General features: G+C 34.7%; 1 protein-coding gene across 1 annotated transcript in view; it reads left to right on the top strand.

Moving 5' to 3' along the window:
* The window catches only part of LOC114324331 (tyrosine-protein phosphatase Lar), a 574,734-nt gene that overhangs the window by 442,142 nt on the left and 108,732 nt on the right, over positions 1–23,860 (top strand). The window contains exons 10-11 of the mRNA XM_028272137.2: positions 19,895–20,034; positions 22,233–22,435. Of these exons, the coding sequence (XP_028127938.1) occupies positions 19,895–20,034; positions 22,233–22,435 (343 nt within the window). The remainder of the gene's footprint in view (positions 1–19,894; positions 20,035–22,232; positions 22,436–23,860) is intronic.

Below are 23,860 nucleotides of genomic sequence, written 5' to 3' on the forward strand. Positions count from 1 at the left end.
CCAGTTCGCGGACGACCAGGTCGTAATAGCAAACGACAGGGAAGACATAGAATACATGATGCGTAAGTTGGTCGAGGAATATTCAAGATGGGGATTGGACGTCAATATAGATAAAACAAAGTACTTATGTGTTGGTTCAGAAGAGAACGATATTCATCTTACTATGGAAAATAATCAAAAAATTAAAGCCTGCCAAGATTATAAATATCTAGGAGTAACATTTGATAAAACTGGAACTGATGACAAAGAAATTACTTCCAGAATTATACAAGCAAAAAGAGCAATCCGATGTCTCAATAATATTCTTTGGAGTACTCAAATATCGAATAAGAGAAAATTTAATATCTACGAAACTATGATTAAGAGTAGTTTATTATATGATGCTGAAACTTGGAGGCTTACAGAAAAAAAACAAAAACAAAATTGAAGTAGTGGAAATGGATGCAATCAGAAGGTCATTACGTATATCCAGAAGAGAACATATCAGAAATGAAGACATTAAAAATCGAATGGGAATAGAAGGAACAATAATGAAAGAACTGATCTGGTATGGACACGTAAACAGAATGAATGACGAGAGACTTCCAAAACAATGTCTGGAATGGCAACCTCCTGAACATCGGAAGCGAGGGAGACCGAAAGTTAATTGGACCACCGGCATCCGGAAAGCGATGAGCGCGCGAGACCTCAGGGATGACCTGTGGCAAAATAGGAAGGAATGGAATTTGGGAATCGGACAACGCCGCAAGACGTTCTAAACCGATCATATATATATACTTAAGATTTTTCTTAAAATCATACATGCCCGAATTTACAAGAAATGCGAGGAAAATGTCGGTGAAATGCAATTTGGATTCCGCGATTCCATTCACCTTACAAGTTCTACTTCAGAATGTTGTTCTGAAGCTATTTCCTTGTGGCATTTTTATAATTAAATATTTTCTATGGGAAATAAGCCACAATTTTACTAAAAAATGAATTAATAAATTAATAAACATTTTTGTTTATTTTAATAGTATTTTGTATTTTGACAACGAAACCCGATTTGGGCTTCGAAACGTTAATAAATTCATTTTTAGTAAAATTGTGGCTTATTTCCCATAGTAAATACTTAATTCTACTTCAGAGATGCCGCGATGTTAGTTGTGATGTATATGCTTGTTTTATTGACTACGCCAAGACATTTGACCGTTGCCAGCACCAGAAGATGGTCACCGCCCTACAAAGAGTAGGATTAGATGAGAAGGACATTCGGAGCATCATGAATTTATACTGGAACCAGCGTGCTCAAGTCAAGGTCGAAGACCAGTTGACCGACCAAGTGAAGATCATGCGAGGAGTAAGGCAGGGCTGTGTGCTCTCACCGACTCTTTTCAATATATACTCTGAGGAAATTTTTACTGAAGCCCTCACAAACCTAGAGATGGGAATCCGAGTGAACGGTGAGTACATCATTAATATCCGCTACGCCGATAACATTGTATTACTAGCAACCAGCCTAAATGATCTACAGGCCTTACTAGACCGTGTGAGAACTGTGAGCGTAACATACGGACTGAACCTTAATATTAGGAAAACTAAATTCATGGTTGTCAGCCGTGTAAATTTAGATCCCGGGGCACTAATGGCAGATAGTGAAGAGATCCAGAGAGTCGACAGATTCACTTACCTCGGAACTACCCTCGACTCACAATGGGACCACGCTCAAGAGATTAGATCCAGAATTGAAATGGCACGGCCTACATTTATCAAGCTGAGATCCTTGCTGTGCTGCAGTGATCTCAGTTTGGGAACCAAGATGCGGATAGTGAGGTGCTACGTTCTTCCAGTGCTACTGTATGGAGTTGAAGCCTGGACACTGACGCAAGCCACTGAAAAGCGGATTGAAGCCTTCGAGATGTGGATCTACAGGAGGATACTAAAAATATCTTATGTGGACCATGTCACCAACATTGAGGTCCTACAGCGCATGACAAAAGAAAGAGAAGTGCTTAATTTAGTAAAACAACGTAAGCTTGAGTACCTTGGCCACGTGATGCGGAACGAAGAAAAATATCGAGTTCTTCAACTCGTCATGCAGGGCAAAGTATTTGGCAGGAGAGGACCGGGACGCCGTCGTATCTCGTGGTTGAAAAACCTCCGACAATGGTTTGGGATAACCTCCGCGGAGCTGTTTCGCAGAGCAGTCAACAAAACAACGATAGCCTTGATCATCGCCAACATCCGGACCGAAGAAGGCACTGAAGAAGAAGAATCAAAATCCATGCAATATTTAAGTCTTAATTTCAACTAGTGGGCTAGTTTCAATTATTACACATAATGTCACTGATGATGGTCTGGTTAGATCGAAAACGTTTTGATACATTTTAATCCATTTGGATGACTTTTTTAAAAACATTATACCATTATACAAATCGAAGTGTTTACTTCCCTGTAAGTTATGTACCATTGACCTCATCTGTCTTGACCATTATTACCTCATGTACCCCACATCGTTCTCTTATGTCTTCATTTCTTGCGCGGTTTCTTTCTGTGTTCATTTCCGCTATTCTATAACTGTAGACCGACACACAACCAAACTTATATGGAGTCATCTGATAGTTTTTATTATTTCAAGCGAATTAAATCTAAATTAAATTTTCTTCCATTTCACATTTTCGGATCCTAACTACAGAATATAGAAATAAATTAACATACATGCGAGCTACTAAAGTTGGTTTGATGAAAATTAAAGGATTTTTTTACCGATCATAATGTTTCCCAGAACATGACACCTCCTCTTTTATATTTGTGAACAAATCTGAAATATTGGTTTCGTTTGAAAATAGTACACTTTGCCAATTTCTAATGTTCTAATGGTGTTGAAGACACCAATTTACGTAAACAATCTTTTGCTGCCTGGATAACTCGGAATCCTGTAACTGTCTTATGCTATATAGTCCTTGGGCACACGAACACTTCTTTATATTGATTCAACTGAAATACTTACACTTCCAAAAGCTTCAGGTTTCAAGTACATGGTGATTCCATAGAAGTTTGGTTTTGTATATTCAGACAGTTGTTTTATTGAAATGAAGACGCAAGTATTGTGGTGATTTAGCCGTTGAGATCATAACCGTATATTTGATTAATTATTAGCACAGCTCAATTCTTCAGATTTATAGAAGCTCTAGAATGTTGTCTTATTTACCTCAGAACCTCCTCAATTTTGTTTCTGGGGAGAAATTACAAACATGATCAAATTTGGAAAAGCAGCGACTGTAGAGGGTATTTACTCTATTACCAGATGTTAGAGATAAGTTTCTAATGTGTGAAAACTGTGTTGCAAACCTGACGTCGAGATGAATTCTTTCTAAACAACTGTAAATGAAACAACTTGTGATTTTTCGTTGTCTTGCAAGATCTGGATCAATATTCTCATCCTTTCTTTACATTTTGAAAATCGAACCCACATTATTTGACATTATAACGGAAGTACAGAAACGTCCTTTACATAATTAAACAGTTACAAAACATTAAAAAACCTGCATAAATTTACTCCATCTTCATGCGAACGAACATTTTTAATAAATTTTGTATGTTACAAAATCCGCTATTAGAACTGATCCAAGCTTTTAAAACGTCTACTTATACTAATTATTTATAACGCATGTTACAACTTCCAAAAAAAAATCCCAAATCCCAAATTAGAGTTTTTTATGTAGCTTTACGAAACTTAGTCCTTTCCTGTCAGGAACAAAGTTTATAACGTTAAAATAATGCCGATTAATGGGTTTTTAAGTGAATAATGGACAATAATATCAGTATTATTGAGGAGATAGTTTTAGAAATTGGTTAAAAGACTAATAGATCGGTTTTAATGGATATTTTTGATATTGATCTTAAGTGTTTTTTAATGGATGTAGGTATTAACTTTTAAATAATAGTGAAAACATTGTTTGTTGTAGAAATTATTTTGTATCCTGGAATATTGTTTCTGGCAACATTTAAACGGTTATCAATATTTCCGTTAATTGCTTACATAAATTTATTTTAAAAATTACATAGGTATATTATACAAATTATGAATAAAAATTGAAGAAATAAAAAAGAAATAAGAAAAATTATAATCCGTATGTACCTACTAGAAAATAAAATGCTTTTGTTTTTATACTCAAGCTATTTCAAACTTCAAGTTTAGAGATTTTATTTATAAACAATTTATTACTTTCATGAAGTTTTATAACATGGTAGATGACTGGACTCTGTAAACTAAAGAAACACTTCTAGAATATAAGTAGAGTGGGTTAACCATGGTGCAGAAAAGTTGAGGAGGAATCCGCCAAACATGTCTTCTATGAATGTGAAATTCTTAGTAGCAAGAGCACATTGACATGTGTGAAAAAGTCACACATGTGGAAATTGCATGTCTTAGTGGAATACAGGATCTTAGCATTGATTCATATTATGTTATCAAAAAAAAATTCTATGTTGAAGTATTTCTCTGGCAATAACTTTGCCGGTGTTCTATCTCCAGCGTGAATCGATGGTAGTGGTAAGTTATCAGTGGGAGTGTGTGCGTATAGAGATGACAAGCTGGCGGCAAGCGCTGGATGTGCCATCGTTACAAACCAGTTGACGATACAATTATTGTTCTTAAACAAAAATTTGTCTTTGTTATGAGGATATCGACATTGTTAAGATTATTTTGGAAGAATTAAAATATTCCACTCATCTATGTCGTAAATAGTTTTAGAACAACTAGTTGGAATGTCGGTCATTATGATATTGAAAACTGTCACTGACTGAAAAATGTTTTCCTCGAGTTACAGTATCTAATTTTAGTATCTGGTATGCATATAATGAGCTCACACCCACTAAAATTTAGTCCCCTGCTCTTTTGAATGTTCAACTTGAATTCAAACTGAGATTTCTGTCTGCATGGATTCCCCTGGGTTTGGTGCGTGGAGGTGATTTTCAGAGGCTTTTGTTCTTTATTGTCTCCACACCTAAATGAATTTATTTTCGTCTGGAGTTGATGATAGGTCGTCCAGGACAATCTGATCGGTTCTACCTTGGACATTTTTTTTAATAACATCCAATGTTTATTGCAATCTGTCTCATCACAAACAATAAGCAATATGCGAAATGAATTTCGACTCAATTCAAGCTTTCAGCTTAACCCAGGTATAAACATACCAAAAGGCACCGCCAGGAAAACATTCCACTTTGCGGTTCAGAAAGCCCATATGAAACAGCAATGTGTATATTTATTGTAAAATAACATAGAGGGAAGCCACCCAGTGACGAGTACCCTGTAAGACATATAAAATTATAATTTTAAAATAAAAGATAACAGTTACTTGGAACATAATTAAACAAAATGCAGAAATAAACAAAATTTAGTATAGTGGACAGCACTGGCAATAAAAAATATGATTGTTAAAAGTCTAAAAACAAGAATAAAAATACGAAAAAAGTTTTAAAAAATCACTGAAACTAACACTTGATTATTTCACCGCACTATGAACTCTGTTTCTCCAGATGTACTAAAGGTTCAAAGGGTCAAGCCTTTTTAGTCTTCTTTCATGTGCAATGTTGAGCAGGTCCGTGGCGAGCGGATTTGGATGGCAGGATAGTTTGGTTTTATATGTAGAGTTTACAGCAGATATTGCTTCTCTAATAGTTGGTAGCTGTAAATCGTGATGTAATCTGTGGTTCGTAACATACCAAGGACCATTGCATATCTGGTGCAATACTTTTGATTGGAATCGTTGAAGTTTTTGTATGTTGGTGTTACTTACTGTTCCCCATATTTGTGCTGCATAGAGCCATACCGGTTTTAAAATACATTTATAAATCAGAAGTTTGTTCTCCAGGCTGAGATTTGATTTTGGACTCATGTACCAATACATTTTCCTGTAGATTAAGCTGAGTTGAAGACGTTTTTTCCAAATGTGGGTGCCCCAATGAAGTTTACTATCCAAATGAATTCCGAGGTATTTTACGACTGTATTGACTGGTAGTGGAGTGTTATTTGTAGAAACAAGTGGCGCGACACCTGTTTTTAAAGTAAATGTTATCTGTGTTGATTTTAAACTGTTGAGTTGGACTCGCCACAGTTTAAGCAGATGATTTTGCAATACCTCGGATGCTTCCTTTGCTATAGAAGTTGAAGCCATGATAACTGTGTCATCCGCATATGTAGCAATTGTTGTATTATTGGTGGACCTTGGACATGGCACTTTTGGATTTAGGGAGGTCTTGTACTTTAACAAGTCCCTACTCGTTTTTTGTGTTCTTTTTGATATTAAAGTATTCTCGTTAAACCCATATCAACCCAGAGTACCAGTCCATAAGACAACTTACTTCGTAACAAGGAGAATCTATGTGGATCCTATTCCATTATCGGAGACCATTTTCTCCGTCTTTGCACTCTCTTATTATTGAACTTTCTTTGAATAAGCAATGCTGAGATACCTTAAATTCTTTAGAGTTTACTGTAAAAATACACAAAGTCTCTTCTCTATTATTTGTTTCTTTCCGGACGTTGTGGAGACTAGTAACTCTACTCTTACTCCGGATTAGGTAGGTACTGTAATGAAGTTCTTTTTAAACACACAATTACAATGCAGGTTTACGTTACAATATAGCCTTATCTTGCGTGTTGTTGCTCTTTTTGCCTCCTGGCAATAGTCTGTCTGGCACAGAAGGTTGAACAGTACGATGAAGTATTTCAATCCTAAAATATGTGTTTTAGAAGTGGCTAAAGTAATAACCAAAACATTAATGTTTCCACTCCAGTTATGATTTCACATTAAAAAATGGTGTCTTATAATCAAACAGCGATTATAAGACTAGAGAAAGAGATATTTGAAACTGTAAGTTTGAAGAGTATGTAATATGGACCGCTGTAATTAACATACTAACAATACAATCATAAAATGACAAATAATCTAAGTAATGTTTAGTATTTTATTTGTGAAATATTTATTGTTCATTCATTCACAATAAACCCATACAATGTCTGCACCAGTGTCACTTTTTACTGACAGGACTATCATCCTCTCTCCACCTATCCTCTCCTCCAAAGCTATACAGCACCTCACTCACAGTAGGTGATTTGCGGCACTTTTTATCACGTTTTACTGAGTGTACTTCTATATAAATGCACCTTTTTGAGTGTGGTTGTGTGATTGTGAAGAATATACAGGATTTTTAAAGGTTTCTAACACATTCCAACAAATTTTGCGTCGTATTTTCATAGATGTTTTTATAGAAATGATAAGATACCTACATCAGTATTTGTTGATTTGTCACTAATAACATCGATTTTTTAAAGATATGGTTAATATTTTTTACAACTTATTGTTTATGCAAAATTTGTCTTATAAATGTAATAAATCAAGCAAGACATGAACGAGGTAAAGTCAATATTTTGATATAGTTTGGTCTTACTGTATGTTTGGATTTATAGTTTTAGATCTCAACCATGTTGTAAATATTAAACAGAAATAAAATTTATTATTTTGAGAACCTTTAAAACGTTTTTTATAGACATTATTCGAATCTAAAGACAATTGTTACTTATTACATACGGCCTTGTATTTTTAATACTTTAAATTAACCGGAGTTTGGCTAATTTGTTTCCTTATACAAAAATAATCAAAAGAGCAACTTACTTGTGTTGTTTTTTATACCGCTACTTATAAACCTAGAAGTAATGTTGGATACAGCAAACTAAGGATTCCAAGATGAGTTTTCCAAGTTCCTAAATTTTGATCTTTATTTCTCCATATGAGTTGATGTTATATCGGTCTATTTATAAACAAATTTGACTGTGTTCAGTTCTCTCTCTCTCTCTCTCCTATGGCGCTACAGCCAAAGTGAGCCCTGGCGTCTACCAGCATCCGCCTCAAGCATCTTTGTATCTAGCTGCTCTCCTCCAATTATCCACCCTCAATGTCTCTTTAGCATCGATTCTCACTTTGTGTATCCACCTCTTCCTTGGTCTTTCTACTGGCCGACGTCCCACCATAGTTCCGCTAAACGTTCTACTAGGTGTTCTAACATTATCTATTCTTCTAAAGTGACCTTTCGCAATCTTTGTATTTCTGCATAATTTGCTATAGAGGGTTCTTTGTAATATTGGTATAACTCGTGGTTGAACTAAGAGTTATATCGATGGATATTTTCCGTAAACCATTGCAATGTTCAGTGTTACTCCCGTCCATCTATACCGCTATATGTGTTTAAATCATCTATCAACATCATATGCGGGGATATGCATATCAATGCGGGGATAAGCTTTCGTGGTTTTGTCACTTCGAGCAGAGAGCAGCAAGCCTACGCCTCACCGATGATGACTCCAAAAAGAGTCGAAAATCGTCGATTCAGAGTGCTGGTTTGCGCTCCCTGTTCTAAGTGCAAAATAAGACGGTTTTGCCTTCGCATTGCAACTGAATAAAAATGGAATTTTTATTTTATTTCTATATTGTTCTTTACTCCTTTGAGTAACTAGGTCCATTTTCCGTTGGAATTTACCAGCTGAACAGACGGGGTCGTGAATTGTAAGTTTTTGAATTCCCTCTTGTCTTCTTCGCTTCAGCATCCATCTGGCATCTGGCTTGCAATTTTTAGAAGCCATGGAGGTGTTACCAGGGAAATGGACCAATAAGTTTTCAATTAAGAATCTTTTAGTAATATTTTTCAATATTATTAATGTTTATATTGGGTTGAAAACTTTGCCTATCATATTTTATCTTCCCTTGGCTGTTTTTCATTCTCAGTGTCTCCGGTACAGAATTTTTTGTTTCATTTTTGCTATTTTATCTGTAGTTATGATTTGAAAGCGTCCACTTTATCAGTTGCCATTTCTACGATACCTTTCTTATTTTTACTGTGTTTGTTGATTTTATTATTGAAACCTATTGTTATTTCGATTCTTCTACTTCTTCTTGTTCCTGAGAATTATATTCTCATATATAAAATAGGAATGTTTTATATTATTTCAGTAATATCAACTGAATTTGTATAGTTACAGTTCCCAAGTTATAGAAATGCCCTTGTAGCATTTAATACACTTATATTTCTCTAATATGTGTCCATATATCGATTTTGTGAATGGGTAAAAACTGCTTCAAGACTTAAAGGGTAAGAACAGAACAAGTGGGTCGAGGTGGAGGTGTAGGTCGCGGTGGATGCTACTAGTTAAGTCGCGGTCGATGTCGACAGCACATAGCAAGGAGGTCACCTGCGCTGTCAGTCGAGCTAGAACCACTATCAAGTGAAGTAGTTTAATGAAATTTGAATGACAAAAAAACTCTGCTTTTGCGATGTTGTGTCAGTCAAGTGATGATAGTGATGAAATGTCAGCTGTAAATAATCAGATCCTCCTTAATATTTCAAAAATTTACTGAATATAATTATTTTAGAAATTCAAAAATAAACTAAATTCAAAAAAGGGATTATATAAAAAGTATCAACTCAGATAGCGCAGGTAATAACAACGTGGCTTCGAATGGACCACAGGGAAGCATCCTTGTAGGCCGCGCAGTAGACATCCATGTAAAACTAACTCATTTGATTTTCAAAAGCATCGATGTAAACCTCCTTGATGGCATCGACCTCCACCGCGACTTACCTGCTCTGTTCTCTTCAATTCACTACAATGTGTTTGTTTTACATGGATATCGACCGCGACCTCCACCTCCACCGCGACCCACTTGTTCTGTTCTTACCCTTAGTCTTAATATCTATCTGATTTCGTCACAAACTAACACTTTCAAGGCATTTCTGCCAATTATTTATTCACTTTTCATTAACATACGCAAGTACCGCAATAAGTAGTTTAGGTTTCGCATTTAATTCTGATTAACACGAGCTAGTCAGAGAGGTAACCATAATAGAGATAATTTAAAGTATTTTTTTTTATATTAATACACTGTTTTTCAGGTTTATAGTTCGTGTTTTGAAAATATTTCTTCCTGTCGTTTTATGTGCCAGTGGGGCAGTCGTTATTAAAGACGATGCAGCAACGATTGTATGTTTTAGCAAAAAACAGTATCACCATTGCCGGATTGCCTTTTAAATGCCTGCAGTCAAAAACGAAACGTCAGGAAGAAATAATTCCAAACGACGTAGTGTAAGCCCGAAAAACAATGTATCATTACAAAACACCGCCTGTGAAAGTTTGTACTCCTTAATAAGTATTTTTGATGTTCTAGAAAGTAACAAAAATTAAACATGTTTTACGTGTTCTACATTACAACCTAACGTGCCTTGTTTTGTTATGGAATAAGTAGAGATATTTGATTATCGTGTATGACTGCATTTATAAGACATGTTTTGTTAAATATCTTCAACGATATGAGAATTAGATTTCTTCTTCATTAATAACATTCTAATTTTACCGCATTTGAATACCAATACTAACCGTAGTTCCGTAGTATTTTGATTAACAACCAGCATGAACGAGGTAACGAACCAAAAGAAAATTTAAATATAGATAACTACTATATTGCATGGTGTTTTAAAAAATCCTGGTAGAAAGACTGTTATACCGAAGACCTGAAGCTAAAGATGCGTGATTCTATATTATGAGAATTTTTGTCTTTGTGTCAGCAATTAATATAAATATGGTCTAATATATCTTAACATAAAAACTCGACAGAAAAAAAAAACAGTGCTTTAGATATGTTGGACAGATTTGGTAAGCACCAATAGAATAAAAGTCATGTGCAAAGTTCTGCGATTTATGTCTACGGCTTGGATGAAAATTGTTTACTATTCTATTATGTTCAGAACCGTATTTTTTCATTTCTGACATTCTGGTTGACAGAAGAAGCAGATGTAGACCACCTACACGATGGACAGGCGACGTCAACTGCCATTTTTTAAAATTAGAAGAAATAAGTTTTTCCGTGATATACCATTCAACCTATGTTGCGATTTAAAAAGATAAACGATGGTGGCGATAAAGAAAACGGCGACGTTATACAAACTTGAACGATCCTCTAAAACACAGAACACAGTGTCCTTTGGTATCCAACCATTTCATAATTGTACGTTTATTTATTTCAAAGATAGCAACTTGCTGTGAGATTTTTTCGCAATCCTTACATTTTAGTATATTTTAGAAGGCCACCTTGTTAGTTCTAGACAGCGCTAGCTATAATATTCGTGTGGAGAGGTTTTGTATTTGACGTATGTTTGAAATCTACAAACTATTTAGCTTCAGAGTGTCTTCTTCAGTGGCGTAACCGGGGGGGGGGGCTTTGGTCTCACCCATTGGGATGTACTACTTTGAGCTCTATACGCTTAACAGCTCGCTTAATTCCGTACCCTCCCATACCCCCCCCCCTTAGGATCATCCTAGTTACACTGTTGGTCTTCTTTACCGTAAGTGGTAGTGTGATGTTCTTCTGAAGCTCATGTGTGTTTTCAGATAAAATTTGGTGATTATTTTATTTGAAGGTGTATGTTGTAACGACTTATCTGTCTCAGTCACCAGTTCTTCTTCTTCTTCTTCTGGTAGCACTACAACCCGGGGTGGGTCTTGGCTCACTGCACAACTCACTTTCATGTCGAACGGTCGTCCATGATAGGTGGGTCAGTGGGTAGCCCAATTTTCACCAGTTCGTCTTGTGTTTAGTTAGACGAGGCAGTGTTCACTTGGTTTGGGTATTCCGATATGTACTGAATCAGAATTATAGGAATGCCTAAGTGTATGTGGTCGGGATATTGACTGCTTAAACATATAGTTTCATTCGCCTAAACATATTTCACTTTTGATTCCTTGAAGAGAAAAATGAATTGGCCTGCGTGGATAACGGTTATCTGGGATCTTTGGCCGATTAGACTTAATTTGGTTTGAAGATCGACTTAACATCATGTTTTGTTTATATTTTCCGATTCGTAACATTTTTAATGTAACTACAATAAGAAAGTTTCACCTTTTGGTTCTCGTTTTTTGTCGATATTGCGGTTCTCTTTTTGGATGTATAGATGGCTTGATGTCTCTTGGGGTATAATTGTTTTGCCCAATGTTTTTTTTTCTACATGTTTCAATTCTTTCCCCATATATTCGGATAGAAAAATCCGTTAACGTTTTTATGACTTCTCTCTTTTGATTAGTGTGTCGAATGTATCATGCATATCATTTTAGTATTGTATTTAAGTAGTTTTTGTTATGTATAGATCTGGTTGATCTCTTCTCCTGATTTCTTCATTACTTTACGTTTTCATATCGAGATTTTAAAATTTTTCGGCTCAGCACTGGGCTACTTCAAATGTTTTTTTCGAGCCATAAAATCATCTGTGATACACTGTAGTAGTTGGGGTAGGTCAGTAAGTCAGTATAATCCGTGTTCTGTACAGGATCTGCTGTCTGTTCCATGTCTCAAGACTCCATCCACTTAATTTGGTTGTGTGTAATAATTGTGTAATAACTCTTTTCTGGTCACTTGGCATGTGCACCATTGATCTTATCCGGGACAAGTGGATAGGTGACCAACTGCACACAATTCGTGCAGAATTCGTTGCACACAATTCGTGCAACTATTGGAGTTGGCATCGTACAGCCTGATGTTAGTGTGCATGTTTCGTTTAGGATAAAATCAACTTTTTGCATGGATTGATCTGCTACGCGCAAGTTTTCCAAGACTATTCTGGATAACACTTTCTGACGTCTTTTCTCACAGTGAAGATGTCAAAGACCTGTTTGACCTTGCTTCGCTGAGCATTTCCGTTAGTACTGTTCTACGCGTTATCGTTTCTTTATTGGAGGGACTTTATTATATAATTTTTCGTTATTAGGACAGAATGGTTTTTGATTCCTCTGACAGATCTGGTGCGTAATACTGTGTTCATCCTTTGGGTATGTGTCGCATTGGTATTTCCTGGACTATCTCTGCAAAGGTGTCAAAGTTCTGGGGTTAGGACTCATATTATTGATGGTCTTGTGTAACTTCCCTGCGAAATTATTCCATTTGTGTCTTTTTGAAGTTGAATGTTCTACGAAAAGAAATTTTAGTTGTATTTGCGTGTACCTGTAATTCCTATGGGTTTTAGTTAGATCAGTGGGGATTAGGTCTGGAGCAGTCCTTTAGAGTTTATTCAAAATTTTGAACACAGAAGAGTCACTTTTGAACACAGAGTGGACTGAACGTAGTATCTAGTAAAATTGTGTTGTGTTAGTTATAGCCGATCGGTGGGTCCTAACAAATGACACAAAGCAAACGGTACACAGAACTTACGACAACATGACATAACTGTCGCTCTAAAACCACGCTTTTATCTACTCAACCCTTTTGACTAATACATTGCGGCTTTACAAAGGAAATGATAAACAATGTATAAAATAAAACATGTGTAATATAACAACGTAGTAATATTCTAGTTTGATTTGGTAGGTAGCAACTATATATTTTCCCAAATCCTCTACTATAAGCAGGATAAAACTAGTCACATTCAGAGCTGGGTATTAATGCATTAATTATTTTTTATTTTTACTAACACGATCCTGAAAAATGGTGATGATTTTTTTCCAATTGTCTAGTTTTTATGTACAGGGCAATTTTCAAAATAACATTTTATAGCGTTTAACTGTAACATTATCTGAAAATGTTTATTAATAAACAAAATCAGATGAAATTATTATGAAGCTTAACAATTATAAGGATTTCAAACCGATTAAAAGAAGATACATGATGCAACAAAAAGGTAGGTAATAAATAAATTAATTCACATATTTTCAGTCAAGAATAATATTCCATGTGACCTAACTGATCTTAGTACAAATTTTCACGCACAAAAGTACAGCATTTGCGGTTACAAACAGAAGATATATTTTTTTGTAGTTTCAAAAAAAAGTACGAAATCTGTGTATCCCAAAGAAATTTTATATGAGACTTGTATTTTCTAAACCTTCCAAAAGGTTGTCTACGTTTCGAGTAAATTATTATTGTAGCACCATTAGTTTAACACAGTATGAAACGTTTTTGTCTGATAGAATCTTTCGAAAAACCATAAGCTTTAACCAAAAACTCAGAGTAAGAAAAAATTGGTTATAAATTAATTTTTGGAAATATTTACTGTATTGCCCGTAAAGACACTCCTTTAGTTATTCTAATGCTCTGAAGCATCAGCCTGTAACAATCACATATTTTGCTTGATTGTCATATTTACCTCTTGATAATGCCGCCAACTAGAATGACTGTGAATTGATACACAAATCGATACACATTTCTTGGGTTTGAAAATCCTGATGCTATTATAGATAAGGCTCGCCATAGTGATTGAGTTGCTATTGTGATTACGATTTCAGGCATGGGATAATAGGTTTTATTTTTTTTATATAGGACGGGAATGAGCATCTAGTTGCTGTCAACTAGAGGCGGTAGGTACAGATTGAAAATTAATATACTGTTACAAAACTGACTTTTCTATGATCTTTTTGGCACTAATGTTTAGTTTTAGTTGACTTTATTTATTTTTAATACCTTACATCTAAACAAATGAAAAACACTGAATTTATGTCCTTTATTTTACAAACTACGATATCTAATTTATTTATTACACTAAATCTAATAATTTATCTAATTACAAATTCAAAAATATACCACGCCCGTTACATATCAAAGTACACCGACGTTTTCAAATTCACAACTGCCCTGCTAATTACAAAAACCTACTATTTATACAACATTCAATGTTCTAGAAATAAATAACATCTCGAATAGTATTTACAAGAAACAAGAAAGAATTGACTCCAAAAGTCGAGAAGGAATAGAACATCATAAATCATAAAAAGGTTACTTGGTAAACAACTCGGGTCTGTTAGGCCCGGAGCTGAAAACAGTCTGTGGCATAATTATGTCACAATACCTTTGGTGAAAAAAATAAAGCTACTGCATGGACATTGATGCAGATCAGAAACATTTCTACACAATGTAGAAATGTTTCTGAAACCTCCATGCACGATAAAACATGCCGAAGACAACAAAAATATGTTTGGTTTATTTGATTTCTTTATAATTGTTATGTTCTTGTCTTAATACCAGTATAGGTAGGTACTGTTCATCTAATACCAACATTAAGAAAAATTACGCTAGAAAATTTCACCCTGTATTTAAAAACTTATATATTTTATTGAAATTAACATCACGTTTGTTATGGAAAATAAATTTCTATTACAGTTTCGACTTCTGAATCAGAAGTTGTTACTGTGTCATCCACTCCGTGGTTCTTTATACTCCAGTTATGGAGCCATGTGTAGGATATCTCGTTTTAGAAGCTCAAGCCTTAGAAAATATATTTTTTACAACAAATGTGGTATTATTTCTCAAAAAGCACAAATTGGAAACACCATTTGAATCATATAAATAGCTTTTGAACATTCCATTTAGGAGCCGAGGATTACTAACCCGACCATAATTTTTACCCGATTTTTTACCAAAACGTCATTTTTGTACATTTTTCGAATCAATACATGTGTGTGAGTATATTTTTGCAAAGGAACGAAACGTATTTTTGAACCTCCAAGCATTTTTGTAGCGGAGTACAATTTTTTGAAATTTTTTTGGTGAACGGTAAACAATGGTAATGACATTTTGCTATTTTTTCCCCTAAATTAATGCCTTACATTGGGCCTACAGTTGCTCGAAGTGAGTACCTATTTGTATCTGTATTTTTTGTAGTTGTTCAAATTAGGTGACTTAGTAGTCCATCCGTTTGCTTTTTTTCGTGGAAAATGATCTTTTAACCTATTTTTACAAAAGATCGTTTTCTTTTAGAAAGGAATCTTTGCTGACAAATGAGGTGTGTACTCAGAATGCTACTAAAAGATGTTGAACAAAGAAAGTACAATTTTTTTTATTTTAAAGATTTTTTTTAATTTTAATTGTCTTTGTACATAACATCAAAACAAACTTACACAAAATATATCAAGTGTGTACATAAACTTCACAACAAAAATATTTTTATGATTGCAAAGAAATTAATTATACTTTCATTTGAACATCTTTTAGTAGCTAAGATTTATAAAAAACATGCGCTAAGTCTGTAACTTTTTGAACTTGCTGTTACTTTGTGAAGCAGGTGGTTCAGAAAGTGGCATTCGATCATAAAACAACAAGTGTATTCATCTTTATGTATAAGTGTGTTATCTGCTTTGCTATTGTTGGTATTTTTATAATATATCATGGTGGTGGTGGTGTTGGGATGTCTGCAGGTATGTCGAAATGTAAATCAAATTCATGTTGATAACTATTTTTCGAATATACGACTGAACTATTAAGAAAAAAAAACTGATTAGGATAAGTTACGAAATTTAGATGTTTTCCATTGAAATTTAGTCGCTTTCATTTAATCGCATTTGTTAGTTTGCAAAATTTTAACAATGTACGTTAAAGAGAAATGGGTAAATATAACATAAAGTGTGTATAAAGAAACAGAGGTGCCAATAACGTTAGGTTAGGTTAGTTAGGTTAATAAATTACAAAAACAATCAATGCAACAAAAGGCCTCAACCAGAGATCTGGTCCATCACCTTATCACATGTATAGATCAAGCTTTAAAAGATGGTATAGAATATAGAAAATGCAAACAATGGGCGTACCATTACAAGAGGATATACAGTGTGTCGCATTTAAGATAAAGACACTTCTATATTTCGGCTATTAAAATATGTACATACACATTTGAATTAAATATTTTCGATGGGAACATTCCCATCGAAATACTTAATTATAAAAATGGTACAAGGAAATAGCTTTAGAACAACATACAGATTTGAAATTTTGCACAGTCATACTGGTTGATGGTTTACATTTTTTAAGATAGTCAACTGAAATTTAAATTTTAAACGCGGCCTACTACGAATCCACAAACAGGGTGAATTTTCGTTATTTTGCTTCGCGTTAGTTATATCGGAAAAAGTTATTTGGAAAAGTTTTTCTAAATATTATTATAACCCCACATACCAAATTTTATGACAAAATTCGCTCGTTTAGTTTTATCAGTATTTGTAGTCAGGATCCTATAACCTACATTGAGCTGTCTCGAGATGCATCTCGGACTAGCCCAATTTAACTTTTAAGATCCTGACTGCAAATACTGAAAAAACTAAAAGTGCGAATTTTGTCATAATATTTGGTATGTGAGGTTATAATAATATTTCGAAAAACTTTTCCAAATAACTTTTTCCGATATCTCTAACGCGAAGTAAAATTACGAAAATTCACCATGTTTGTGTATTCGCAGTAGGCCGCGTTTAAAATTTAAATTTCAGTTGACTATCTTAAAAAATGTTGGTATACCATCAAACTGTATGACTGCAAAATTTCAAATCTGTATTTATTTGTTAGCCGAAATATAAGGGTGTCTTCATTTCAAATGCGACACACTGTATTACGTTCACTACTCTTCGTAAATGACCGTAAGAAGTCATTTTGGACATGGAATATATGATAAGGAAATTCAAGAAAGAATATGAGCTATGGAGACTCAAGATAAATATATGTAAGACCGTACTTGTATGAAAGATATAGAAATGAACATAGTACGGGGAAAACAAGCCACAAAAGTACTCCATGGAGTAATATGGAACACCACTCTAAAGAAAACAAAAATAAGGATCTTTCAGAGCTTAGTGTTGAATATTACCCTATATGGAGCGCAAGTATGGCCAATGACAACATCAAAACGAAATAGAATAAGAACAGTTGTACTAGACTTTTTGAGAAGATGACTACAATTCAACAAGAGGAATATAATAAGAACAGAGGATAACAGAATGGAAGTAGAATGCTCAATTACAAAAATGTTGGAAAATAGAGCCCTGCAGTGCTACGAGCATGTACAAAGGGGCAGTGCCTATCTCGGCCCAAGAAACAGGTAGGTCTTTTAAAAATGTCCCAAGTCGGCGCAAAGATTAAAACTGCCCGTTATAAAATATACCAGCTCTGCTCATGGGATAATAATTGTTACTATCAAATAATTTTATATCTCAACGGAAAAAAAATAAATTATAAATTCCACTACGAGTTGTCGAGCGAGTAACATCGTTCAGTATTTTGTCGTGCTTTGTAAAACATAGTGCAAAAACAGTGACATTAGTGTACATTCAACTAGAAATAGATGTATGTATAAATCACGCATTATTAGTTGAGGTTTATTTTTGTTTCAACTGTTAAAAACCCAGAAGAAAAACAAGATTGCCTAACAATCTGCAATCTATTTTTATTTTAAAATGGATAAAAATCTGAACCTTTAAAATAATACATAGAAGCTAAATTAGGTATAGTTTCAAGATAAAAACGTAATTGCTTTTGACTACAGGAGCAGTGGCGTAGCAGATTCAAACATCTAACCAAGCTTTATCCTATGTATCAGTAGCGAAATCGATTCCACGGCCAACATTTCCAACCAAGAGAAACTGTTTCTTAAATTCGCAAAGAACCTAAAATTTTTGTACAATATTGAAGGAAGGGGTATTAAGGGTAGGATGTTTTTCTATGTTAATAAGAAATTTTTCCTAATCTATAATTCCAAGATAAAATTAGAATTATACCTACAAATGGGGTACTAATACCTACCTGTTAATCTTTGAGCCGACTTGTGGGCTTGGGGGTTTTTAAAATGTACCTGGGGTATCATGAAGGACTAAAGGATTATAGTGAGCCGAGATGGAAATACCCCTGTACAAAAAATACCAAAGCACAGGTGGCCGAAAAGAATATTGAACTGGGACCCGCTGGAAGATGAGGGAGAGGAAGGCCTGCTACAAGATGGAAAACTTACGTAGGAAATTCTATGATAGATAGAGACCTCAGAGAAGGTGACTGGGAGGATAGAGTGCTGTGGAGGACAAAAACCGCGAACTCGTAATGGGAAAAAGACGTAACGTGTGTAAATGATTTGAATGTCCATATCCCAACACTGAAAATAATATGAGTGGAAAGCTGTGTTTACAGAAAAGAAATTTTGACTTCCGAAATCCGTATTCATTTTTATGTTTCTGTGGTGGGGTGTTGGTTCTTCGGTTTCTCAAATGTTGAAATTTATTTAAGCGTCCAACCAGCTGATTGTTGACCGTAAAGCCTTCTGCTTTCATATATCCAAATCTTTTTTACATTAACCAGCACCATTAATTCAATTACCTGGTATTTATTTAAGTTACCAGTTCCACACCTATTTTCCATTGTATTGTGTAGCACAGTTTTCTTATACTCTCAAATATCATCATCGTAATCCTCTTGCTGCATCCTGATAATACAGCCTACTGAGGACCTATTTATCAAATTTTCCAAGTTTGGTATCTTGTTTTCCTTTACATTTATGGTTTGTCCTTCTGAATGTTGTGGATGGTTTTACCACAATCTCGAATTTTATTCCTAGCTCTCAGTTGTTTATTTTTTTTTTTTTATTTATTTTTAGTGGTAATATTAATTACCGTTTATTGTTAGAAAAAATCTATCGAATGTGGACATTCTCGAAAACTTATTTCATTGGTAGGTAACGTCTCTCTAGCTAGCTGCATTATTTTTTAATAAGTCTTGGTATCTCTGTACACTCATCATTTGTTTCCCGTTTTTTACAAAACTAGATTCCTAATTGTGTTATATTTTTCCCAAGCAGCTAATATGTATTTTTTACGTTTTTTTTTTTTAATTTTTGTTATTTTGAAAACGTAGAATAGCTATTAAAAGGTTGTATCTAGTTGTCCTTTTCTGGTTCTCAAAAACAGGATGAGGTAACTATACATGATAATGTGTTGGTATTCAAATGTTTACAGGTTTTCCATTGGTTTTGTAAACTAAGATATGACTTAAAGAATATATTAAAAGTGTGGTGTGTTTTGCATGATGACAAGTAATTGCTAGTATTTGTTCTAATATAATTTTGTATTATATAGTGCCTGGAGATCCACAAGATGTCAAAGTGACACCTATAGATTCAACCACTATTAAAGTTAACTGGAAACCACCACAAACTAGGGATAGGAATGGGATTATCTTGGGTTACCATGTGCACGTCCAGGAAACAAAGGAAGAGGTGTGTATGATATTTATTATTTACGTTAGAAAGTTGCCGAAAATCAAATTGTTTCTTCGTAACATATTCTGATTATCATTTTACAAATGCTCATCTCTCTCTTGTACAAATCTTACTTTTACTTTTTGTTCTCTGGAAGCTTGAAAACGTGGAGGGTTGTACACTTAACTTAATATCCGTTTAAATATTATACAAGAACTCGGGACATCGGCAGATCTGCTATATGTAAGCTACCCCCGATAGACCTTTTATTTAGTCAGGTCTCTGATATCAAGGCGTCATCGAACCTTCCAATGCCAACAGTAAGTTTTTCCGAAACTGCATTACTGTCCTGAAGGTTCGCGTCTCGAACCCTGATTGGGGTCATGAAGACCTTTTTAGGCCAATGAAGGGGGTTGCTTCACGTCGATCGTTCTCTTTATATTGTTATGTGTATGCTCAGAGTCATTAATATCTGAGTCCACTTCTGGGACATCTCGTTTTGTCCTTCCATACCGTTCCGAGGCAAGAATCCTCCAGGGATCGCCAGCTTTCTGTGGCATTGATTAGGCAACATTTTCCCGGCAGGATGGTGTTACACCTCAGGATTGGGGAGCGTAGTAGTCGCAGAACAAATCTCACGGCATACGAACCAGTTGCGGTGCGGCTCTGATGATTTTATTATAATTTTTATAAAATGCTCCTGTCACAGACGTCTAAAGGTGGGAAACTGTGTAATGATCTGTAAATTGATAGGTTCCTATCGATAATTTTACACCTCTACTAGTTTCATCTCTTTTTATTTCACAATGTATTAAAATTTTCCATCTTTTCCGTTATTTTGCCGATTATTAGCGCGATCATCACTGTATATGTGGGATGTTTTGGGGAATAGTATGCATCATAAGGTATGAACGTATGTCTTGTGTCTCTACACAAGTTTACCTTCTTTCACACTACTTGTTTCATCTGTATTGAAACTCATCAGGCAGTTTCAAATCCAAAACAGTCTCGGAGAGAGTAAGGCAGGATTCCTCAGCAAACTTCTCACTTAACAGAGTAGAATCACTATGTAGCGCCATCTACTTTGAATGAAAGAAGATAGACATATGTATTCTCTGAATTTCTCCAACCGTTCTAAACTACAACCGCTAAAATATTTGACAATACCTCTATCGCACATGAACAAATTTCAGTAATTTGTTTTATCTTCTTTCAGTACCCTGTCTAATTATCGAACGTTGGCGATCATATTGTCAATAATAACTTTGTTTGCGGCAGCTATAAACAGATTAGCGGTGTTCTCTTGATACCACTCCCGGAAATTTCCCGGAAATGTTCTTCTTCGTCCTGGACCTCTTCTTCCGACGATATTGTCCTTTATTATGAGGTGTAGCAGGTTATACCTCTCTGGATGTCTCATTACATGGCCGAAATATTGTAGCTTTCGAATTTTTATTGTTTTTGTTATTTCAGTGCTCTTATTCATTCGATGTAAAACTGTTTCATTTCGTATTCGATCAACCCAACTGATCCGTAATATTCGTCGATAGATCCACATCTCAAAGGCTTCCAATTTTTTTCATTAGTGTCTCTGTAAGGGTCCAGCTCTCCATGCCATACAGCAATGTGGAGGATATGTAGCATAGTATTAATCTGATTGTAAGGTTTAACGTAATATTTCTATTAATAAGCATTTTCTTTAATTTATAGATGGCGGCTCTGGATTTTTCAATGCTTATTCTTATTTCTTTATTTATATCCCAATTTTGTTTTATAGAGGCTGGTATATTATACCAGAAGGTATTGTCTCTCCAAAAAATGTCTTTTTGTTTTGTAGAGATCCTCATATTATACCAGAAGGCATGAATGTCTGTGTTCTCACAAAAAATGTCTTCGTATATACGACGATTTGTTTCGTCTTCGTTGGGACTTATTAGATAGTGCCAGATCGAAGACCAATTTGACCAAATTTGTAATCTCTGTGTCCCTTTGATAGATTTAAATAACTATTTGCGAAGTATTTTGTAACGAATTGTCATTCAAGTATGCCAACAAACATATATTATCTGTCCTGCGTTTGGAATTTTTCGTTTAGTCACCACTGATGTATTTACTTTTAAATAACTATGAAAACATTCAACCCATAACGACAAATCGAAACTGAAGCCAAACCATGAATGTTAAGAAAACCATTGATATATCTTTTGTAATTTCAGGGAAAGAGTTTTTTCAATGAACCCATGAAATATGACGTTTTCGGTGATTCCCTTTTGGAATTGAATATATCTGGACTTCAGCCCGATACCATGTACTCCATTCAAGTGGCAGCTCTGACAAGAAAAGGAGATGGCGATCGTAGTACTCCAGTGAATGTCCGTACTCCAGGTGGAGTACCAAATAGACCTGCTTTAACACTCAAGTACGTTCAACTGTTTTATTATTATTTATAATATTGTATATGTATTTTATTGCGTTTTATTATAATTTATAAAAAATTATATGTATTTCAAATGTGACCGTGAGACCATAAATCTTTTTTTTTTCTTCATCCTTAATACTTTCATGACAATTCCATCGTCTGCTAAGGTTCTGTTATTTTTCATTTATCTTAATTCTATTTCAAATTCTTATAATTTAAAATAAAATAAAAATGTATACCATTTTTATTTAGTTGCAATGCGAAGGCAAAACTGTCTTATTTTTCACTTAGTACAGAGAGCGCATACCAGCACTCTAAATCGATGATGAGACGATTCACGACCCCGTCTGTTACCTGGAAACCTACCAGCTGAACAGTCGTGAATTGCAAATTTTTAGAATTCCCTCTTGTCTTTTTCTCTTCAGCATCCATCTGGCTTGCAATTTTTAGAAACCATGGAGGTGTTACCAGGAAAATGGTCCAATAAGTTTTCAATTAAAAAATATCTTTTAGGAATATTTTTAATAATATTTTTCAATATTTTTAATATTTCTATTAGGTTGAAAACTTTGACTTTCAGTTGCCAGATGTCGCTAGACACCTACTCCATAAACGTCAGTTGCAATGCGGGGATAAGCTCTCGGAGTTTCTTCACTTGGGGCAGAGAGCAGCAAACCTACGCCTCTCTGATGATGACTCCAATTAGAGTCGAAAATCGTCGATTTAGAGTGCTGCTTTGCACTCTCTGTACTAAGTGAAAAATAAGACAGTTTTGCCTTCGCATTGCAACTGAATGAAAATGGTATACATTTTTATTTTATTTTATACTAGTTTTACTCCTTTGAGTAACATAGGTCCATTTTCCTTTGGAATTTACCAGCTGAACAGACGGGGTCGTGAATTGCAAATTTTTAGAATTCCCTCTTGTCTTCTTCGCTTCAGCATCCATCTGACTTGCAATTCTTAGAAGCCATGGAGGTGTTACTAGGAAAATGGTCCAATAAGTTTTCAATTAAATATCTTTTAGGAATATTTTTAATATTTTTAATATTTCTATTAGGTTGAAAACTTTCACTCTTATACATTAATTTCCGGTATATCTTCTGTGCGCTGATTGCGAAGTGTTTTGAATATGTGTTACTGATTGTTAGTGGTGGTATGCTTTCTGTATAGCACGTGTGTAAGTCTTCCATGATTTGGATTATTTTTTCTTTATCTGATGTTATTGTACCTTCTGTGTTCCGGAACTTATGAAAATATTTTATTCCTTCTGCTAGATTTCTTCTCAATACTTTTAAGCCTTTATTCTTGTCTATTACTTCAGATATAGTTTCTGTATTGTATTTTCGAAATTGTTTCCTTATTTTTCTTATGTTTCTTTGCCTATGTGTTTATTCTGCTATGTCTTTCTCTTCGATTCGTCTT

The sequence above is a fragment of the Diabrotica virgifera genome, chromosome 5, assembly GCF_917563875.1.
Source record: "Diabrotica virgifera virgifera chromosome 5, PGI_DIABVI_V3a".
Taxonomy (NCBI): Eukaryota; Metazoa; Arthropoda; class Insecta; order Coleoptera; family Chrysomelidae; genus Diabrotica; species Diabrotica virgifera.